The sequence below is a fragment of the Bactrocera tryoni genome, chromosome 5, assembly GCF_016617805.1.
Source record: "Bactrocera tryoni isolate S06 chromosome 5, CSIRO_BtryS06_freeze2, whole genome shotgun sequence".
NCBI classification, from domain to species: domain Eukaryota; kingdom Metazoa; phylum Arthropoda; class Insecta; order Diptera; family Tephritidae; genus Bactrocera; species Bactrocera tryoni.
The window spans coordinates 58,232,711-58,257,231 of record NC_052503.1 but is presented as its reverse complement, the minus strand read 5'-3'; the positions used below and the strand labels follow the sequence as shown (position 1 = coordinate 58,257,231).

At 38.9% G+C, this 24,521-nt stretch overlaps 1 protein-coding gene across 8 annotated transcripts in view; it reads right to left on the bottom strand.

Moving 5' to 3' along the window:
* The window catches only part of LOC120779129 (rho GTPase-activating protein 20), a 54,464-nt gene extending 41,946 nt beyond the window's left edge, over window positions 1–12,518 (bottom strand). For 6 of the 8 annotated variants that reach the window (XM_040111329.1, XM_040111331.1, XM_040111330.1 and 3 more), the window contains exon 1: window positions 11,254–12,518. In XM_040111329.1, the coding sequence (XP_039967263.1) occupies window positions 11,254–11,693 (440 nt within the window). In that variant the 5' untranslated portion in view covers window positions 11,694–12,518. The remainder of the gene's footprint in view (window positions 1–11,253) is intronic. The other 2 variants (XM_040111327.1, XM_040111328.1) reach the window with 2 other exon arrangements.
* Window positions 12,519–24,521: the final 12,003 nt, after the last annotated feature.

Here is a 24,521-nt window from a genome sequence, read left to right as displayed (position 1 = left end):
ATACCATCATCAGTGATCTACATATATAAAATCGGTTTTATGGATATATGTACTTACATACATATGTAAGTTTCGTACATATTTAATTAACTATTTGGTTGTAAAAAGACGAGTGGAGGTTGTTTCTATTATTTTTTCCAACACTGTATGTAATATTTTTGAATATGCTTGATTGTCTATTGAGAAAACCTTTTCTTTAAAGATTTGAGTTTACCGATCCTAAAAAATTTTAATTAAAACAAAAATTGCATTCATATTGTTGGGCTTTTCCTACAAGGAAAAACTTTTCTATTGACGTCTTAAGTGGCAATGATTACTAAGTATGTATTTACATATACAAATTCTTAAATGTACTTATGTACATATGTATCATTATTTCAACACATCAAATACGTCATTTATGGTATGATTTTTCCACGCGGCAAACGATTCTCATATGTATGTATATTTATGTAGATATGTATGTACCTAGAAAAGTTTGTTCATGAAACATTAACCCAATCTGAGACAGGAAGTCATATATACATACATACATATTTAATTTTAAAAGTTTGTGCACAATTAATTTTTAAAACTCTTTCTAATACATTAAAAGCACATAAAAGATAAATTTTTTCTGGTATATGCCCTCCCTACCCGACTTGTAGAGAGCAGTCCGAACAAGAGCGAAAAACACAATCTAATTGGTACAGTGTAGTAGACATACACTTGGAAACGTCATAAACAAAAAACGTGGCATATTTCAGCGCTCGTGGCGAGCAATAGACAGTTGGAAAGTGTCAGCGGCAAGAGACCAGAAAGCAAATCCATATACGAGCATATTAGTGAGAGCGCAATCCATTTCAAAACTTGAAGTCACTTTCGAAGTGACGTTTTGAAATACAAACAGATTTTTTTAGCATTCGAAAAAGCTATCCATTCAACAAGTTGCAGTGATATATGTACATATGTATGTATGAACATCTGTATGAATGTACATATGTATGTATATTAATTCTTGGCGGATATCGATATTTGGACGTTTCTGTTACGAAGTTTTGTGTACAAAACTATTATAATAGTATGTGTAAAGTAATCAAAACATTAAAAAAATATTCATAATTAAAATTTTCAATTATTAATTTCATGCCAATTTTGTAAAAAATGTTTGAAGACCCTCTTACTGTCGCCTCAACTTTAATAGAAGATTTAAAAACTATTTTTTTTCGTGAACAGGAGTGCATAAATTGTAAGAAAGTATACATAAATGTACTGCGTATTTAGTTGCAGTTTTATTGATATTCGTTAAAAAATTCGTGCATATAAATGTAAGGACAGTTGATACAGTATGCAAGTAAATTTATAGACTATCCAAACTATAACTTCAATAAATTGTATACGTTTGTTATAATACACGAAATTAAATATACATTTTTGGTATGTGGGGGATTATGCAAGTACGCAGGTTGCTTTTTGTGTTTCAAAATTTGACCACCCTAGTGTAACAATCTGGAAATTCATAACTTTATCCTAGAGTTTAACATTTTTGATCTTAACCATACTCAGAACCTTTTGACATACGAGCACTATTTGTGTTATTTACAGTAACTTAAAATATTCATCTCGTTCAAAAAAAGAAATTAAGTCGAGAATATTTTTGCGCGATCAATGTGCATCGATGAACAATTTTTGACGACGAAGCTTCATCAACTATATGTATTTATTGTATGGTGAATTCGAAAAAGACGAATTTCGTTAAGGTCGTTCAAAATCAGTTTTTGTCCGGAAACTATTGATGTTGTGCGCAAACTGATATTGCAATAGCCATTAATGTTACCACCATACATTCAATATTGCGAAACAAGCCTATGACACCTCCCTCTTTACCATGAGAAAGCGAGCTTTCACACTGAAGCAACTTCATTTTTAAGCACTCAAAAAATCGAATTGATGCCTCATCCCTTGTTTACTCCTGACTTGGTACCGAATGACGTCTTTTGATTTCCGAAAGAAAAAATTATGTTTTTCGACACCTGATGAGACGGTTGATGCGTTCAAAACGCATGTTTTGGAGACACATCAATCAATGTGAGTGATCCAAGTGATTCGACAATTAATTCAAAAATATAAAAGGCAACCTAAGAATGTACATACATATTATCAGTAGATATTTCATTACATTGAGGTTAATGTGGCCATCATTCTAAAGCAAAAAGCGGAAATTTTATTAATATCAGTTATGGCGCAATGGCATATGCAACAACAATATTTAATGCAATAACATCATGCATGCTTGCAGCTGGTTTCATTAAAAGCGTTAACTCGGTTCCTCAGCGATTACAAAGGGTTGTAAGCGCAACAGAATAAAGTGAAGTATATGGTATGTGTATGAACACATACATGATGTGAATGCAATAACGAATTTTCGATAAAAGAGGACGTTACGCACAACGAAGCATTTTATTTTTCAACTGCTGCAGGCAACAAATGGCAGTATGTGCATATAAAGACCAATGTTGTACATTACGGCGTTTTGTGTCGAAAAATCGTTGAACATATGTACATACACAAATAAATATTATTGGCGTGAATAAAACACAATAGTAACTTGAATATTCGTATACGATTGTATTGGAGCTGATATATATTCGAATTTGAGATAAAGCTGCGAGAGAAAGTGTTTATAGTGCATTTCTGCTGTCTGTATAGTGCAGGCAGCCCTGTTAATGAGTGTTCAAGACCTAAGGAAAACTGGGATTAAAAAGTTTTCTAACCTACTCATACCAACTTTATAAGTTTGTAATTAAATATATTATACTTATTACTTCAACAGTGATGTACAATGTAATAGAGGTAGCACCATAGATATTTTTTATATCAATAAATCGCTAGTCAGTTTTATTTTAGTTAGTTTAAACAAAGAAACAATGCATGAAGAATATTTTAAGATAATAATTAAAAGTCTTAAATCTAAAAAAATCAACAATTTTAGTGAAATAATCAATAGAAAGTTGACATAATAATAAATGTTACTTTAATATTTATTGCAATATACTTTGTTTTTTTTATAACTGCTGAGCAACGTCTGGGCGCAGAATACTCTAAATTATAGAAAATAACAACTGGAATTTTATCCCATCAGATTATTTTAATTGGATGGATTTTGGCCTCTTAGAGCCACTTTAACCTTTCGCCTTAAATTTTCTATCGGATTAAGGTCTGTCGATTTCGGGGCCAGATAAAACTTCGAAGCCATTTTGCTTATACCATTCCTCTGCTCGCCACCCATCAAAGGGGCATATTAAACTCCGCGTAAGATAACATGGTTTTACTTTTTTAAGGTTATGGATTACATTTTTTTCGTAAGAGGAAGCACTCTCCGAAGTAAAGCAACCTTATATATTTGAATTATGAGTATTAGGGAATTTTGAACAGCTTATATCTAAAAATCTAATATCATAAAAAGAACGAGGGCAAAACGAAATATCTCCTGTCATCAAACAAACAGTCGTCGCACTCGCGACTTGGCTCTCACGTCACTGTTGACAGTCATAACTTTGAAGTTGTATCGGGTGATTTTTTAAGAGCTTGATAACTTTTTTTAAAAAAAAAACGCATAAAATTTGCAAAATCTCATCGGTTCTTTATTTGAAACGTTAGATTGGTTCATGACATTTACTTTTTGAAGATAATTTCATTTAAATGTTGACCGCGGCTGCGTCTTAGGTGGTCCATTCGGAAAGTCCAATTTTGGGCAACTTTTCGAGCATTTCGGCCGGAATAGCCCGAATTTCTTCGGAAATGTTGTCTTCAAAGCTGGAATAGTTGCTGGCTTATTTCTGTAGACTTTAGACTTGACGTAGCCCCACAAAAAATAGTCTAAAGGCGTTAAATCGCATGATCTTGGTGGCCAACTTACGGGTCCATTTCTTGAGATGAATTGTTCTCCGAAGTTTTCCCTCAAAATGGCCATAGAATCGCGAGCTGTGTGGCATGTAGCGCCATCTTGTTGAAACCACATGTCAACCAAGTCGAACGATAGCGATCGCCATTCACCGTAACGGCGACGAATCGACATTTCACGGTCTTCAGCCACACTCTCAGAAACAGACGCAATATTCTCTTCTGTACGCACTGTACGCATTCGTGTGGTTGGTTTAATGTCCAATAAAGTAAACTGAGTGCGAAACTTGGTCACAATCGCATTAATTGTTTGCTCACTTGGTCGATTATGTAGACCATAAATCGGACGTAAAGCGCGAAACACATTTCGAACCGAACACTGATTTTGGTAATAAAATTCAATGATTTGTAAGCGTTGCTCGTTAGTAAGTCTATTCATGATGAAATGTCAAAGCATACTGAGCATCTTTCTCTTTGACACCATGTCTGAAATCCCACGTGATCTGTCAAATACTAATGCATGAAAATCCTAACCTCAAAAAAATCACCCGATAGATAATTTCGTCTATTTAGGAACCAGTATTAACACCACTAATAATGTCAGCCTGGAAATCCAACGCAGGATTGCTCTTGCCAACAGGTGCTACTTCGGACTGAGTAGGCACTTGAAAAGTAAAGTCCTCTCTCGACGAACAAAAACCAAACTCTATAAGTCGCTCATAATTCCCGTCCTGCTATATGGTGCAGAGGCTTGGGCGATGACAGCAACCGATGAGTCGACGTTACGAGTTTTCGAGAGAAAAATTTTGCGAAAGATTTATGGTCCTTTGCGCATTGGCCACGGCGAATATCGCATCCGATGGAACGATGAGCTGTACGAGATATATGACGACATTGACATAGTTCAGCGAATTAAAAGACAGCGGCTACGCTGGCTAGGTCATGTTGTCCGGATGGATGAAAACACTCCAGCTCTGAAAGTAATCGACGCAGTACCCGCCGGGGGAACGGGAAGAGGAAGACCTCCACTCCGTTGGAAGGACCAAGTGGAGAAGGACCTGGCTTCGCTTGGAATATCCAATTGGCGCCACGCAGCGAAAAGAAGAAACGACTGGCGCGCTGTTGTTAACTCGGCTATAACCGCGTAAGCGGTGTCTACGCCCATTAAGAAGAAGAAGAATATCTAAAAAGTCAGTATGCCAGAAATAAACCTGATAAAAGTAGCTGACAACAATGCGAAACGCACTTTCAAGGAAGGTTACTTATAATTTTGAATTGAGTGCAATTAAAGAGTCTTTTGCTACTCCTTTCGCCAGTGGCATGATTCACAAATGTTAAAAGAGGTCATTCCTCAACTTCGTCGACGAAATCAGACAATACGTCAACCAGACTTCGGACGCAGCTAACTTCCGACAAGCACTGACTGCCATTCACAGTGGAGACATCAACACCTTCATCGACTCCCTTCCAGTGAATGGCGTACTCAGAGTCAAACCACCACCCATTGCAGACGATGAGCTCCAGTTGCCGCGGGAAAGAGAGTGGCCCATACGCAGCTTCGTTCTAAATACTGTAGCAGGTTAAACTCCCACTTATCCAGAATAGACCCCGACATATCCAATATACAGTTACGAACAATAAAATAGAATCAAAGGTTTTGCTTTGAAACAATGGCAACATTTTTTTGAAATTTTTCATTTACATATTTAGTAAATTTTCTGCATAATAACAAAGGCAATCATATATACATACTTCAAAAAACAGGAAAGGAAAGCATTGTCGAGTTTTACAGTTAAGGGGGTATTCTCATGGAATCACTTCGAAAAATCGATTTTTTGTATATTTTGACAGTAAAACCTATTGAAAACATGCTGTGAAAAATTCAGACCGAAATTCATAGTATTTAATAAGTTCCAGCTCAGTTTTTTTTATGAAATTGATTATATTTGGTAGGGACGATAGCCGCAGAACTACTGAATAATAACACTGGTAAACACTGTTTTGGTCACATGAACTTTCTTATGACTTTTATTTACATTAAAAATATAATGGGTTGTCAAAAAAGTCTTGCGGTAATTTTATTAAATTTTTTTTTTTACTGAAATTGAAATGAATTTTTGATGACTCATGCCCAGTTCTTGACCGATGCTACGGCTGCTACTATGCCGGTCTCTTTCGACCAATTCAGCGATTTTATCCCAATTTTCGACGACAGGCCTTCCGGAGCGTGGCGCATCTTCGACCACGTCTACACCAGAACGAAAACGTTGAAACCATCGTTGTGCGGTGGAAATGGAAACTGTATCGGGTAGTACTGTAATATATGCCGTATTTTCTCCTTATTTTGCTCCATGTTTGGGACGCTATAACTCATGAACGACTTAAAAGAAACGACAATCAATCAAACACGTGTTAGCGCGTGAAATGAGCTTTCCAAAAAGGTATAGCATGACCCGATGCGACGGGGTTTCAGCGCCAACTAGCGAAAATACCGCAAGACTTTTTTGACAACCTAATATAACAGTTTTGGTTCTATCACATCCAGTTTTCTTGTGACAGCTACATATTCATTTCTGACCTCATATACGTTTCTTTGTTTACATAACTGCATTTAGTCGACTGTGTAACTATTGTGTATGCTAAATTACATTTTATTAACATTAGTTAGATCGTAAATATGCCACGAAAGTGTTTGAACAACCCGGACAATTTTTGTTATGTATGTGGAGAATTAACTTTTACATCTCAGCGTCGAAATTTCACATCACTAATTGAACAGTGCTATTTAGACTATTTTGGTTTTCAGGTGAGGAATCAAGACAAATCCTGGGTTCCACATAAATGTTGTGTAACGTGTGTGAGGCTCCTTTTAGGTTGGGCTAAACAAGAACCTAAACATTTGTCATTTGCTATACCAATGATTTGGACGGAGCCAAAGGATCATGTAAGTGATTGTTATTTTTGTTTGACTCAAACAAAAGGTATTACTACCAAATCCAAACACAATATCCAGTATCCAAACTTGTCTTCGGCCAAGAGACCCATCCTACATAGTGCCGAACTGCCTGTGCCGATGCCTCCAAATCGATCAAAAAGTGAGAATTCTAGTCCGGAATTTGTTCTCAGTCAGCATAATAAAGTATCTGAAGATAGTTACTCAAGTTATGAACCGTCAACTTCAAAAGAACCGCACTTATTGACACAATGTGATTTAAACGATTTAGTACATGATTTAAATCTGTTTAAAAAACTGGCTGAGCTTTTGGGGTCTAGATTAAACGACTGGAATTTACTTTCTCGTGGTACAAAGATTTCTTATTTTCGACGTCGTGACGATGAAATAAAACCTTACTTTTCTGGAGGAGGTGATTTAGTCTATTGTACTCGTAATAGCGTTCCTGTTGTGATGATTTTATTAAATTTCGAATATGATCCAAGTCACTGGCGACTGTTTATTGGCTCTTCAAAAACTAGTTTGAAAGCAGTGTTACTGCATAACGGAAACAAACTTCCTTCAGTGCCGATTGCTCATGGTTCTAATATGAAAGAGACTTACGAAAATATGAGATTTATACTTGAAAAAATTTAATACAGTAAACACGCTTGGAAAATTTGTGGTGATTTTAAAGTCATTGCACTTTTACTTGGACTACAGCTTGGTCATACGAAATTTTGCTGTTTTATTTGTGAATGAGACAGTAGAGACAGAAAAAGTCACTATACAAAGAAAGTGTGGCCCAAGCGTGAATCACTAACTCCAGGCCAAAAAAATATTTAAAATGATCCTCTAGTGAACCCTGATGACATACTTTTACCACCGTTGCACATAAAGCTTGGCCTGATAAAAAATTTTGTAAAAGCTATGCCTAAAGATGGAAATGGATTTTTATATCTAAAAGAGAAATTCCCTAAACTCAGCGAGGCGAAAATCAAAGAGGGAATATTTGTAGGCCCACAAATACGGCAATTGATGAAGGATAAGAGCTTTGAAGAAAAACTGAATGATCAGGAAAAACTCACCTGGAAATGTTTTGTGAAAGTTGTTCAAAATTTTCTAGGTAACTATAAAGTGGAAAATTACAAAGATTTAATAAATGAACTTATGATATCATTTAAAGCTTTGGGGTGAAATATGTCCTTGAAAATACATATGCTGGACTCTCATCTCATCTGGATTTCTTTCCGGCAAAATAGCAGACTATTGTTGGAGACTTAAAAGGGACCTACCGGAAGCCAAATATTCAAGAAAATCATAAGTATCTATTAGATATTAGGAAATAATTCTGTAAGTGTGGCTGAATTTTGTACTTTTTACGAAAATATATGTTTTGATGTCACAAGAAAACATGATGTGTACATATTTTTTCATTGATATATTATTATTTGGTGGCCTAGTATATTAAAAATTTGATATAAATTTTCATGTGACAAAAAAAATTATAAATTTGTTGACCAGTTTTTATTTCAGACAACATGAACAGCCGCTATCACCATGACCAGTGAACTACTTTTTTTGTTGGGGACTACTTTGATTAAAGAAAAATATATATTCAAAATGTAAAAAACAAAAAAAAATTTTTTTGTACATTTCAAAATACAAATAAAAATATATTAAAAAATTAAAATGATTGAATTTTGTTGTCGCATAAAAAAAAATTGTCCTAAAAAGTGGTAAAATGTAAGCGTTCACATGAGAGTACCCCTTAAGTGTAATTCTTAGTGACCAAATAATAGAATCAATAGCGAAATGGTCTCATAAATGAAAAATTTTCAATTTAAAAAACGTAATAAGTTGTTAGCTCTTGTGGAGAAAAATCCCTTTGGCACATTGTCCTGAAAGGTGCCAATGCTGAGAAAACTGCATCTGTGCCAGTCGTATTCAGTTTGCAAAAGGACTGATTAATTGGGGCGGAGCTGAAAATTAAACAAAAAAAAAAATGGTGTAACATTCTATGGTCTGAATGCAAAATTAATATGATAGGAAATGATATTTGGACGAGAGTCGGAATTTCAAAAAACAAAGAAATGTGAGTCCGCTATACGACTAAGTCCTTCAAAACCGTGGCGACAATATAATAATATCGGACTGTTTCTCATATTGGGGTGCGGGGCCTATTTTTAAATTAAAATTTTAGATAAGGTCATATTCTCATATGCTGAATGGATGGAAAAGAGCGACCCGAGACATACTTAAGGTCTTGAAAAAAAATGGTTTTCAGATCATGGTGTGAGCGTTATGACTTGACCAGACCAATCACCAGACCTGAATACAATCAAAAACTTGTGAAAATTGTTAAGGAAAATATTGCACCCGTTAAACCGAAAAATAAAGCAGAACTCTGAGAGAAGGTTTAAAGGTCTGGTATTCTGTTCCCCAGGACACTTTCGGTAGCCTAATTATGTCTATGTCTAGAAGATGTGCATCTGTATTAGACGATAAAGGATACACAACTAAGTACTAACACTATTAGTTCTCTGAAAAAATATATATTTTTTTATGTAAGATATTTTGATTCTATTTTTTTGTCCTCCAGAGTTTTGAATTATGACTTCTTTTTTCCAATATTTTACTGCTACCAATAACACGTGACATGAAGTAAATAATTAAAACATATTTTAGTTAAATTTAAATCAAATTCATACTTTTTTAGAACGGAAAATTAGTACTATGGTTGATTCTATTTTATTGTCGGTAACTGTATGTCCTGCGTGCAACGAGTCTCCGCTGGACACTGGCCACCTCTTTGCATGCCCCCACCAACCCCACTCATCTGACACTCCTCTTCCTTTGGTCCGACCCCTTCGAAATAGCACGTTTCTTGGGCCTTCCGTTAGATGACGTCGACGACAACTTGGCTAACCTTCACCATCCTAACGGGGACTAGGTACCCGCTATAACAACCACAAATGAATTCATAAATAACTGCACAATATTCACAGCCGATGTAATTATTCAACTACAATTATGAAATTTAGTTACAAAAAAATGTTTTTAAACGAAGTAACATCGTCATCGAGTGTGTCTTTATTTTTGTGCACAAACAGCAATCACTTCCATTGCTTCACAACTGCTCCAAACAAGCTAAACTAAACTAAAATCTTCTCCAACCACCTTGTATTATGTAACAACTGTTTTGAAGCTCTGCAATATAAAAAAGTGAATGTAGTAAATATATTATATTTGTACAGTGAAAATTCTTCCTGCGGATATATCCAATAAGCGGATCCCTCCTTTTACAAGGCAAAAATTCAATAACCAAGTTTCTCGTTAGGTTTTCAGAACAAATTTCTCTCTAACAAAATGACCGGACGTTGACATTTTTTTACTACTTTTAATTTTTGTTACCTTTCATAAGCGGACGCGGACATCTCGATACTGCATAAAATTTAAGTATAATATTTATTAAGATTGCAGGTTAACCTAGGAGGACGACATTCCCATAAACGACCTTATCGGTTTTGATAAAGTTTTAAAAAAAAATCGGCAAGATGAACATTCGAACGACTTTTTCATAATCGACGAAATTGACAGAAGATAATAATATTGACATATGTAATCACTGACAACAATATAAATGAGGAATTATCTGATAGAGAAATCGAAGATCTAAATGAAGTACATACTACTATCAGCAAAAAATAGTAAGACTTTATTCATAATTTTAAAATTCTTAATTTATTCTTCAAATCTATGTCGTCCCCCTGAAAGTCGTCTCTTTTGACCCAATGCACTTGTGCCAATGTTTTTTCCAATCCTCGAAACTGTTGTTAAGTTAATTTCCGGTATAAATCGGAGAAACATTTTAAATTGTTGATTTTTTGAACCTTAAATGCAAATATCTCCAAAACCATAAGTAAGCGGCAACTATATATATATATATTCTTGATCTGGCGGACCTCGTCTATCCGCACATACCCATTTTAACCCCGAAATCGGGGGATACTATTATAAATCATAGCCAATTTTACTATTTTTTGCACACAGTAGTATGTGCTCAAAATGCAGGTCAGATGAAATTATATTCTGATGTACTATAACAATTGAAAACTGTTTTATGATAATATAATATATATGTATATATACATATATATATATATATATATATATATTCTTGATCTGGAGAGCCTCTATCCGTATATATCCAATTTAACCACAAAATCGGGGGAAGCTATTCTAGATCCCTCCTCAATTATTGCTATAATATATAAACATCTACATACTTTAATTTAACCAGTTTATAAAAAATAATATATAAGAGGAATTAAGTATAATGACTCCTAATTATATGGCTAACGACATTTAGCTTTTAATATATTAGGGCAATTCACAATCTGGTGCAAATATGCAAGACCATTTGTTATAAAACTCACCTATGCAAGCGATCCGTCTGCTCCGACTCATTCTCCAACTCTATAATGTCAAATAATTCTTTTTCACCCGTTCGCCCAAAGATACCATTTGGTATTTTTCGTAGAAATTTCTTTAGCACACTTGCAATCGTATAAACTGAATAGTTGTCGACATTCACTAAACGACCCGACTGCAGAAAATGTATTAACTTTTTCATAGCTCCCTGGTGTCCAGGGGCACGAAAAACGTCTCTTCTATTTGGTGATTCTTTATTTAATTTAAGTATAAGAACCAAGAGTGGTCCTGGAATGTTTTCATTGTTTTTACAAACTTCCTCAAGTGGTACACCAAACTTAACTTTCTCCAATCTATAAGTATACTCTGGCGCAGAGGCGCCGGGATGCCCACAAGAAGTGACAACACTACTAATATCTGCCGCACGTCGCGCCCAGCTGGACATTTTTATTATTTATACTAGTAAATAATTAGCAATGATTGTCGCAGAACTTCTGCAATTCGAGCAAAAATACTATCTTACTTAATTACACGAAAATGCGAGCACTGCTAAACTTTAATTTTCTGGGGTTATACTATAGTAGTTTGTGGCAGCTGTTATACCGCCCTGCCCGCCACAATACGCCTTCCACTTTTCTTCTTTTCCTTTCTTCCACTTCTAAGCAGCTGCACGTTCCACGTACCACACGTTTTTTTACATATTTTTTTTTTTAATAATCGTAGATTTCCCTTTTTCATTCGCTTTCACTTTATGATAATGATTTGTTGCCTTTTCCTTTGTACAACTTTTAATTTACAGGAAAAATTTCACGCCTTTTCACTACTCTTTACATGTAAGTATATTTTGATTATTGTATGACTAATTATAAAAATGCAACAGTAAGTAACAATATTTCTGCAATATGATTTAAAAAAAAATCAACTAAATCTCTTCCGAAACTGGAAAAATTATAACACTAAATTTAATTTTCGCTTCTCCAGCATTCCATGTTGCCACTCCTGTGTGAATTTTTTTTCGTTTTTCACTACAGCCTTTATGTTTGCACTCCGTCTAACCACGAACACATGCCCCCGCAAAACCACTTTATCTACTATGATCTTTAAAACTATATGTGCATTTTCTAATTAATTTCATGTTAAACACAATTCACACTTCATTTAAATTAATTAAATTTAATCCTCTAAATTTTTACGTTTTATGTCCCGTCCCGTCATTTAACGCTATTGTTGTTGCTTCGTAGTTGTGTCAGAGAACGTATAATGTATGTAAATGTACATTCTCTGGTTGTGTACACGAGAAATGATGTGAAATGGAAGTTTCAGAGTTGTATTTGCGAATGTCTTATAGTTCTTATTAACATTGGAAATAATTGGAGCAGAGTTGCCTCTTCTCTTTCCCATACGTTCTCTGATAATTAACTAAAATATTTGTAAACACTTTCTCTAGATGCGAAAGTTATTGCTTATGTCTCGAAAGAAAACCATGGAAATGATCATATTTAAACACTCATATATACATATCATGAGATGCATATTTTTTCATTTAATAAAAAACTCAAAATATAGGGTGTGTTCAGTCAGAGTATTCGAGCAGTTAAACGCTTAAGTAAACGTTCAAAGCGGAACTGAAATCTTACAACATTTAGTTCTTGCTATTCCAAAAATATAAACTTAAATATATAGGTAACTTTGTTTATGCTATCCACATATGTATTTGATCGATCACATTTGTAGAAAGAAAACTTCCCGGAAAAAAGCCCCTGGACAACTTTAAACTTAGTTTTATTAAGATAATTCATGAAATTTGCATGTTAAGGGGCTATACCAGTGTGACACTTTCAAAAATATTTTTTTTTTTTTTATTCGCTTTTTCAATAGTTTATATTTCCAAAAATATCCTGTGAAATCGGCAAGGTAGTAACTTGAATAGTTTTTGGATGGCAGCGTTCTAAAGAGCGACCGCTCGCAGGTATACATATGTACATAATCCTATATGATGATGATATGTGAAACTTTAAACGCGTTTTTCTCGAAACGACATTTTTCTAAATTGCTGACATCATAACTCAACAAGAAATTATCCGATTGACCTTAAATTAAGTCTGAGTATTGTTGAATGCATTTACTATACAATGACCTACGGACTTTTTGATTGGTTGAAAGTTGTCAATTTGGCATAAAAAACGATCATTTTTTACCTAAAAAACGATCATTTTTTACCTAAAAAACGATAATTTTTTACCTAAAAACGACTTTTTTTTTCAAAATTACGCCTTTTTTGGTTAATTTTTGATATTTTTCAAAGATCGAAGGTCATTGTATAGGAAATATCTTTAAGTTCAATAAACTTTTTGAATTTTTTTGTTTCAGCTACTCATTCGGCCGGAATCATGTCAGCAGTTGGTGCACTTTTATTTTTGTCACCTCCGAAAACAGCCCATAACTCCGTTATTTTTCAACATTTTTGTAAAAAAAAACCTAAAATATATGTAGCTGAAAATATACCTACCTTATTTCGTTCAAAGAAGTTCCACCGCGAGCTTAGGTCTATTGTGCCCTCTCCTAAATCACAACGACTCACTTAGCCCCAGCACATTGATGAAGTCCAATATTCTACCGGGTGCTAGTGAGGCGATGCGATCCCCATCCGGAAACATGGATCCAAGGGCCTTAATCCTGCGTCTACAGACTGCTGTGCAGTCGATTAGCAGGTGTTCCGGTGTTTCAGGCTCACCATGTTATATAAATGCCTATTCAGCTTGCAGTAGACGTTATAAAATGCGACTGAGTTTATCCCTGGGGAGGTTAATTACAACTTTAAACCTGCTCAGGTTGTACCCCCCAATTAGCAACTTGGCATGTCTCATGTACTCGTTGCCCATACTTTTCTCTGCCCACTCCTTCTTCCTTGCGAAGTAGCTCCTTTAAGGTATGGGGACCCACCCCGGTAAAGGGTTCGGGTCCCACCATATTGGTGGAGGCTGCGGAGCGGGCGAACTCTTCAGCCAGTTCTTTACCGGCTATACCTCTGTGACCTGGCACCCAGATTAGGTACACCTGGTTCCGTTCCGCCGATTTGATCTCGTAGGAGGATATCGCTTTTAGTGCCGCTTGACTGTCGCTAAGTATGGTTATCCGCTCATTGCGATAGTTGTGATGGAGGTTTATCTCTATGCACCGACTTATGGCAAAGACTTCTGCCTGGAAAATGCTCGGAAACGCTCCCATAGGTATGGAGAGCTTGGTGCGTGCAGCCTCTATCCCTGCACCGATGCCCTCCGACATTTTCGAGCCGTCGGTGTACCACCTCAACGTACTATACCTCAGCATTAGCTCGAGATTGGAGTCGTTCCACTCATCCTTGCTTCCACGGGTGACCTTAAACTTCTTCGTGAAGTTAACTGTTTTGGTAGTGCTGGAGGTAGGAGGAGGGCTAATGGTATATTGCCACTTATCTTTTCCATCCTCTGGGACTAGATTACCTTGCCTTTGCCACACCCCTCTGCCGTTATTTTCAGAAGTGTGTGCTTGGTTACTTGACCGATCACTAAATGAAGCGGTGTGAGTTCAAGCAGGACCTCCAGTGCTGCCGTTGGACAAGTGCGCATTGCGCCCGTAATGCAGACACGGGCTAGCCGTTGCAGCTTCGATAGTTGGATCCCTACCGAAATCTGCGACGCTATTGAGGCCCAGGCCACCGCCTCGTACGTGATTATCGGTCGCACAATCATGGTGTACAACCACCTAACGATCCTTGGCTTACAGCCCCAGGACTTTCCCGCCAGCCGATTGCACACCATTAATGCTTTCGTTGCTTTGACCAAAGTAGAAATCAATCAGCGTGAGACCGAGATATTTGACCCAAGTGTGAGGTTCCTGAGGCTGGGTAGGGCTAGACGAACTACAGTCGTCTTGGAGGGATTGATATTCAATTCAACCCCACTACATCACCCCTTTGCCAGGTTTAGACCTCTTTGTATTAGGTCACAGAGAGTGTCCTCAAATTTACCTTTGACTATAATTACAACGTCGTCCGCATACCCCTGGCAGCGGATCTCTTTGTCCGTTAGCAGTGCTAACAGGTCGTCCATGACTAGACTCCATAGCAGGGGTAATAGCACACCCCCTGTGGACAGCCTCTTGTTGTGTCAAGACGAATTCCTTTATCTCCTACTGTGGTGTTAGCGATTCTGGTGCGCAGTACGGCTTCTATCCATCTACGCACCGGTGCCTCCACATTCCATTTCTCCAGTGCCCTGGCTACACTCTTGTGCGACGTGTTGTGAAAGGCACCTTCGATATCCAAGAAGGCGCAAAGCATTTCATCCCCACTCTCCAGTGAACTCTCTATCTCTGGTAGATCTGGCCGCTCTGTAAACATGCTGAGCAGCATGCAGGGGTGCACTCTTCAGCGTCTTCGACCTTATTTCGTGATCTACGATCTTTTCCATGGTTTTCAGTAGGAAAGAAGTTAGACTGATTGTCCTGAAGGATTTCGCCAGTGAATAGGCCTCCCTTCCTACTTTGGGTATGAATATCACCTTAGCCGTCCTACATAATTCAGGGATGTACGCCATGGCGAGGCTCTCCCTCAGCAGCCGAACAAGGGATGGCAGCAGAATCTGCTCCCCCTGTTGTAGTAGCGCTGGAAAGATGCCATCCACTCCCGGAGACTTGAATTTCTCAAACGAGGCCATTTCCCACTTGATCGAAACCGCGGTATACAATTGCTTAGCGATTATCCAATCCGCGCGGGATGACCTGTGTTCGATCACGGGTAGACACTGGTCTTCCCGAATTGTCTCCGGGAAGTGCGCCCTGTCTTCTGCGATGGTCGTAAATATCCCGTCACTTCTTTTGATTGCTAGTACTGTGTCAGTCGTGCCTCTAGCCAGAGCCTTATGCAGCCGAGCCGCTTCTGGTGCGGAGGTGACATTTTCACAGAATCTCTTGAAGCTTGCCTGCTTTGCAGACCTAATCTCCTTATTATGTAGGGTGAGGTTGCCCCTATATTCTTCCCAGACCCTCGTACGTTTCGCTTTATTAAATAGACTCCGTACTTTTTTCCGGAGATCTGCAAGTTTCTATGACCACCAGTTTGCCCTCCGAGGGTTGCCTCTAGGGGGGAGTTGTCTGACCCCTACCCTTAGCACGAACCTTACAATTCTGTGGTTTGACAAGGAGGGCTCCATCGAAACCCTCCATTGTGAGACTAATCCGTTCGCAGGCTCGTTGCTCAAGGTGATGTCCAGCACCTCTCTCCTGCTTATAGTTATGAATGTGGGTTCACACCTCACATTCTCTATAGCTAAGTTACTACCTAATATGCACTCTAAAAGAGACTCACCTCTTGCGTTGCAGTTTGTACTGCCACATTCCAAGTGGTGGGCGTTCGCGTCACAGCCAATGATCAGAGGCAGCCTGTACCTTTTGCAGTACACCACCAGTCTCTCCACCACCTCTGGGGGTGCTGTGGATGCCTCCCCTGGAAAATAGGCTGATGCCAGGACGAAGTCTTTGCATTCAAAGTCCCAGGCTTGCACCGCCACCAGATCCTGTGTCAGGAACTCTGAAATGCAGAAGAATTCAATAATATTCCTGACCACTATACAAGTTCTAGGTTTCTCGCTAGAGAGATCCCAGATTACCTTATTGAACTCTGTCTTAAGTCCTTTAACCTCTCCTCTGGATCAGCAGGATGCCCAGTTTATCCGATGTGAACCTGCTCGTTATGACAGCTGAAGCTGCCGCCGCGTGATTTGCAACCTCATCCACCTGCATCCTTTCCACCTCCGAGGCCGGGGGAGGACCATCGTCATGCTGTGCATAATCGTTAAGTCCTCCGCCTTTCTGGCACAGAGGACGGGACCCTTCCAGCTTTGGGACGAACTCCCGTAGCCAGTTGGCGGAAGTCTCGTCCTTGCAGTCTACCTGCAACATGCCTCCTTTAAACTACAAACCAAGGAAGGACGCCGCGTATTCACTCACTCTGAATACCTCAAGGTGCCACAAGTACCATTTCAGGCTGGCACCGCTCATTCCCTTTCTGCGAGGGTCATCGCACCCGCCAGGCTTACCAGCTGCTGGAAGAGGTCTCTGCCCTCTCCTTTTGCGCTTCATCCTCCTTCTGCGAGCGTTCTCTGCCCGAAGTGATTCCCCCGAGTCTGAACCGCTAAGCCTACTGAAGGGGTCTTGCTGGTACTCGTAGCTACATCAGCGGGCACAATCGCTTTCGCCTGGCGAGCGCCGCTGCATGACGGCATGTCGTCGTCATCCTCCCTGGCATGCTCCTCAAACAACACCCGCTCCTCTGGCGAGAGAGCGTTAAGGAAGCTAAACTTCCGCTTAGCTCCTTAACCCCCCTTGCCGTTGTCCGTGGCCGTAGTTCTGGATTGTTGCCTAGCTGTTGGGTTGTTTGATGTTGTTGCTGTCGGGTCTATTTTTCTATTAGGGAACTAGTGGTCCGCCACGTCAGAGCCCCTTGACGCGGTAAGGTCACAGTTACTCCCCAATTCGGCCCGGTGTTGGGGGCTCCATTAGAATACAGCCGAATTTACCTCCTGGCTGCAAATCATCCAATGGGCACGGGAGTGGCGTAACACCCTGGATTAGGAGGTGGTAGCTCTTGGACATCCTGACTGGGCAGTGCCTCTCAGCACCACCCACACCGGTTGGGGGGTGCCGAGTATGTCTTACGCCTAAGCCCCTGCACGACGGCAAGGTGCCTACCATTCGCAGATCGCATACTTTCCCTTAAAAAAATTCTCGAAAATCGCTTAATTTTTCATGCGTTACACTGGCATAGCCCCTTAAGACAGGATCATGATATTCATTCTTTTCCAAACGTCGGATACCACAATGCGGAAGTATTACAAAGGAGAAAGTACATTAGGAGTTTTCTATGTACGAGAGAATGTTTTAATTATAATTCAATGTTTCCGCTCACAATATTTAGCAAGATGCTACGGTTGTATTGACGTCACGTTAAATTGCTGGTATTAAATTATTGTACAAAGTACACTCTATGATGGGTTGTTATACTCTGAACAGAGTATATTAAGTCTGCGCGCAGCTCTTCAACATATCGTTAATTTGCGCCCACGGCGCAATGGAGGAGAAGGACAATATGATCAAAGATGTCCTCTATGAGGGTATGAAGCTATGAGAGCTGTCCCCGCAACGATGTCAAAATCGTGATTGGCGATTTTAAAAATGAGCAAAGAAAGTATCTGTGGCACAACGGTTGGTAAATTCAGTCTTCATGATGAACTATCCCCAAATGGGCTGTAGTACTGGATTCCAGCATAGGAAAATTCATGAAGCCCTGGCTGTCTCCGGATCGAAAAGCCACCAACCAGATCGATCCTGTTGTGATAGAAGGAAGACACGTCTCCAGTGTTTTAGACGTGCGTACACTCCGGTGTCTTAGCATTGTCTCGGACCACTGTCTGGTTGCAGCGAAAGATACACATCCGCCTCTGTGCACCATAAAATGCACGCCAACAAACACAATGAAGGTTCGACGTTAAGAAGCTGCAATCACAACGTACAGCCGAACGATTTTCTACTCGACACTAATGCTGCTCTTCAACAACTCGGTATAAGGGAACGGTGGGACAGCATTTCAAACTCAGCAAACGAAACCATTGGTTTTCGGAAAAGGCAAATAAACAGTTGGTGTGAAGATCACCGTTACAATTGACCACAACCCGTGCGGGATGGGATAGATACCGAGAGTTGAAGAGAAAAGCGTGAGTACGAAGAGCTGACCGACAGGGGAAATGCTCGAAAATTTTACGAAAAGATGCGGCCACTAATAGACTAGTGACAAATGCCTACTGTAATTAAGGAGGGAATACTTCTCCAGCCTTCTGAATGGCAGTGAAAGCATAACACCAGAAGATGGCAAACACGATTCCCCAATCGGGACGATGGAGCAGACGTTCCATTGCCTGACCATGAAGAAATTCGAATAGCAATTACCCGTCTGAAGAACGAAGATGGATTGCAAGCCTATTACTTAATATTCAAATAAGCCGGCGAAGAACTGATAAGGTGCACGCATCAGCTTCTTTACAGAAAATAGTCGAAGAAAAGCATGCCCTATGATTGGAATTTAAGTGTGCTCTGCCTCATCAACATTGCATATAAGGTTTTACTCGTATCGAGCGCATTATGTGAAAGATTAAAGCCCACCATCAACAAACTGATTGGACCTTATCAGTGTGGCTTCAGGCCTGGCTAAATCAAAAACTGACCAGATATTCACCATGCACCAAATCTCGGAAAAGACCCGTGAAAAGAGGATCGACACACACCCCCTTCGTTGGTTTTAAAACTGCTTTTGACACCACGAAAAGAGCTGTCTTTACTTCGCTGTGTTTGAATTTGGTATCCCCGTTAAACTAACGGTGAGAAATACCAAAAATTCCGTAAGGATATCTCCAAGAGGAGGGAGGTTTCAGATTAGGCGACTCCCTATCGTGTGACTGGAGATTTATCTCTACATACCGACTTATAACAAAGGGTTCTAATTGAAAAATTCTCGGAAAATGTCCCATTGGTAAGGTTTGGTACACGAGCTAGCGACGCCCGCACCAAATCCTTCGATGTTTTCGAGCCCTCGATGTAGCAGTTCAAAGTGCTATATCTTAGCAGTAGGTCGAACATGGTGTCACTCTATTCAACCTTACTGCTAAGGGTAACCTTGACCTTCTTAATGAAGTTTAATCTTTTGGCAGCAATGCTGCCCACTGGGAGAATAGGCAATGGTATTTCACCACTGAAAGGATATTACCTTACCTCTGACAAACCTGCTACAGTCATTCGAAGCAGTGTGTGGTTAGCTATCTGACTGATTTTTAGGTGAAGCGGGGTGAGTTCAAGTACTGCCGTCGGGCATGCAAGCAAGTCGTTCCAGCTTCTATAGTTGAAGTCCTACCGAAGTCTGCTCCATATGTGATAATCGGTCGCAAGATCATTGTGGTGTACATATACAGTGGAGGCCAAAACATTTGCAACCATATTAACTATTTTATTTAAAACCACCGAAAAGTTCATCACCATTCCGGATTATTTCACTGCCTATTTTGCGTTTAACCATCATCCACATATTCTCAATCGGGTTGAGATTGCGAGACTGTGCCGACCACACCACAGTCTTCATACGATTTTCTTCTAACCACGATTTCAAGAGCCTAGGAGTGGGTTGTTATCGTGTTGAAAAGTCCATACAAATGGCATTTCCCAATCGGCAAACGGCAGCATAACATTATTTAAAATGTCCCTGTAATTTACAGCGGTCATCGTGTCAGTTATACGATGAATTGGACCAATACCATTACCAGAGAAGCACTCCCACACCAAAATATTACCCTTCCGTGTTATACTGTGGCAGTTGTGTACCTTGTGTTATATTTTTCACCTTGGGGACGCCGAACAAGCTTTGCTATCTGAGCCTCTAATCAATTTAAGTGTGATCGAGTAAGTCCCAGCCTCACTTTTCTATTTTTTGCAGACACAAATGGTTTTACATCTGTAACTACGTAGACCAAACTCCAAGGCCCGTCTTTTGATAGTTGAGAGACTCACGTCGATATGAATTTCGATTTTAGCTTCTCTTGGAACTGCTTTGTGGTATTTTGCAAAGAAATTTTTATTTGCCGGTCTTCTCCTACGGTTGTAGCACCAGGCCTACCTCCTCTGTGAACTGTGTGGATGTTCTCAGTCCGAATAATACGGAAAGTGCATTTCTAAAATCTTCTTTTATTTTTATTTTAAGTTCCGAACTGTATTGTCTCCCATTTTCAATCAAAAATATTACAAAGGTCACAAAATACAGAAAAATAACTTGCCTTTTATTAAGTAGCAAAATAAAAACAAAAATACAACAAATATCAGTTGCAAATGTTTCCAATACTTGCATTTCATATTCTATTATACTTATATACTGGAATATTCCTTTGTTTTTGTTATAGGTTGAAATAAAAATTTTAACAGTACATACATACATACATACTTATGTACATATGTGAAACCACAATAACTAAAGCTAAAAAAAAGAAAAAGAAAGAACACAAAAATTACTTTAGCAACAAAAAATGGTAGAAACAAATATTTGATGTTGGTCGCAAATATTTTGACCACCACTGTAAGTCAACTCTACCTCTCTGCCCCCAAGGGTTAGGTTCCTGAAGCCGGGCATGGACCTAAGTCTCGTAAACCATCCTTCTTCTTAATTGGCGTAGACACCGCTTACGAGATTATAGCCGAGTTAACAACAGCGCGCCAGTCTTTTCTTCTTTTCGCTACGTGGCGCCAATTGGATATTCCAAGCGTAGCTAGGTCCTTCTCCACTTGGTCCTTGCAACGGAGTGGAGGTCTTCCTTTTCCTCTGCTTCCCCCGGCGGGTACTGCGTCGAATACTTTCAGAGCTGGAGTGTTTTCATCCATCCGGACAACATGACCTAGCCAGCGTAGCCGCTGTCTTTTAATTCGCTGAACTATGTCAATGTCGTCATATATCTCGTACAGCTCATCGTTCCATCGAATGCGATATTCGCCGTGGCCAATGCGCAAAGGACCATAAATCTTTCGCAGAATTTTTCTCTCGAAAACTCGTAACGTCGACTCATCGGTTGCTGTCATCGCCCAAGCTTCTGCACCATATAGCAGGACGGGAATTATGAGCGACTTATAGAGTTTGGTTTTTGTTCGTCGAGAGAGGACTTTACTTTTCAATTGCCTACTCAGTCCGAAGTAGCACCTGTTGGCAAGAGCAATCCTGCGTTGGATTTCCAGGCTGACATTATTGGTGGTGTTAATGCTGGTTCCTAAATAGACGAAATTATCTACAACTTCAAAGTTATGACTGTCAACAGTGACGTGAGAGCCAAGTCGCGAGTGCGACGACTGTTTGTTTGATGACAGGAGATATTTCGTTTTGCCCTCGTTCACTACCAGACCCATTTTTTGTGCTTCCTTGTCCAGCCTGGAGAAAGCAGAACTAACGGCGCGGGTGTTGAGGCCGATGATATCAATATCGTCGGCATACGCCAGCAGCTGTACTTTTTCATTGGTATTGTTTTTTACGTGGCGGGTCCCAAGCCCAGCGCACAACCCTATCTAGTGAATGTTTCGCCTTCTCACATTAGCTCGCCTTCGAACGGATGTTCTTAGGCAACCCAGAGGATACTTGGTCAAAGACCGGAAGTAGTGAGCTGCTTGAGCCATGTGTAAAAGAATCGTTTCTGGCCACTCCCAAGTGAATGGCGATCCGAGAACTTTCCTCACTTGCGTGAACTTCTATACATGAATCCTTCAGCCAGGTTAAATCCCATTTCTATTAAATCGCAGAGAGTGTCTTCGAATTTACGATCGAGTTGGTTGCCCATGATAAGGCTCCATAACAGGGAAGGATAGAACTCTATCGTGTGGGCAGCCTGTTATAACGCCAAGACGCATACTGGTATCACCTACTGTGGTTTCAGTAATTCTAGTGCCTGCGCACGGCCTCTATCTATCTGCTCACCGGTGCTACCACATTCGTTTGCTCCAGTGCTCTTGCATCGCTTCCGTGAACCTTGTAGTCACAGCACCTTCGATATCTACGAAGCCTATTGCTCACTATGAGAGCTTTTGTAGTATTGACTGTGGTCAGAACCACATGCTGCTTCCATCGAAAAGTAAAGACCAAACTGACACCAAGAGATTTGACCACATGAATAGTAACTCTCAGCTTCCAAGGGATACACATCTAGGACATGAACCTTAAACGGGGACGGACCCGTTTTCAAAGGGTTGTTATTCCAGGCCTAATCCCATTTGCATGATATCACAGAGAGTGGCAACGGACCCCATTGTTGATTATCAGTTCAGTGAATCCCGAATGTAATAAAGCTCAATTGGACAAAAGAAATATTACGAACGAACAATAATATCCGTCACATATCAACGAACTGTGCTAATTGAAAAATACTCTTTACATATTGTTGACACATTTAGGTGATATACATACATATTTACTTATTAACATACTTTTATTAGATTTTGGAGCAAGAGAAAATAACACAAAATATAACGTATTAAACAAGGAAACAAAAAATTCAAGCTGAATAAGAATGTATGATATGAAATTATTCGGGAGTGAAATAGGGAGATTTAAAATAATTTCCAAATGAACAAAAACTATTAAATATTCGCCAATTGCTTGCTGAACTTAATCGACTATAATAACTCTTAATATGCTCAAATAAGAAAGGACCCTCAACCAATTATCTTAATATTAACCGAAATATATGTAAGTTGTAAATTTCTTGGGGCGGGCATAAGACACCACAAGTCAAGGTTCCTATTTTCCGTTCCAACGACAGTAGGGTCTAAGTAACCAGAACGGCTCGGTTTTTTATCTGGCCAAGGACTGTCAACTCGTCTCCATGCCTCAAAATTACTTCAGAAACATATTCTGCCGCTACAACAAAAACTCGGTTCTTATTTTTCCCTATCACTAATACATATTAACTGCGAAGTCCTTAGCAATATTTGAGAAAGTATGTCAATGATTTGTTTACACCATCTTATTACAAAATTCACTCCGTGTAATCTTCACATGGAAGAAATTTGTGACCGTCATCAGATTTTAACTATTTTTATACTGTGATCTTAAAAAGTAGCAACAGAGTTTAGTTGCGTATGTTGCATGTATAGATTTTCACAAAACTGCACATATTACTTAAAATTTAAACACTTCATGAACGCAATTCATAAGATTGAACACATTCCTCAACTGTGTATCCATATTCATGGAACTCAAAATTGGGCATTGATTAATTTTTATATTTCACTCTTCTTTAATTGTTTCCTTTTTTATTTACGCATCATTATTAGTATTTAGATAATAATAATTTATAATATCCACTTGTCTATAGCCAGAAGAATGGGAGTAGAGCAAATACCGAACTAATCGTCTTTTATCAATCCTTATCAAAATGGTCGAATGTCTTATCTATTTTTCGGTCTTTCCATTTTTGTTACAATTTTTATTTATTTTTAGTTGTTTTTGTTTTTGTATATAAAGAGCTTGTGTGTTGTATGTGTATGTGTTTCGCCTTTGTTTATATTTTGTTGTAATTGTATCAATTAAATTTAATTAATAATCATAGAAATTACAATTAATAAAATAAAGATAGGAAATACTAAAATTATACTTAGAAGTGGATGCCATGTTTGTAGTCCTTTTTGATATTTCTTCCCTTCTTTCACAACTCATCTTATC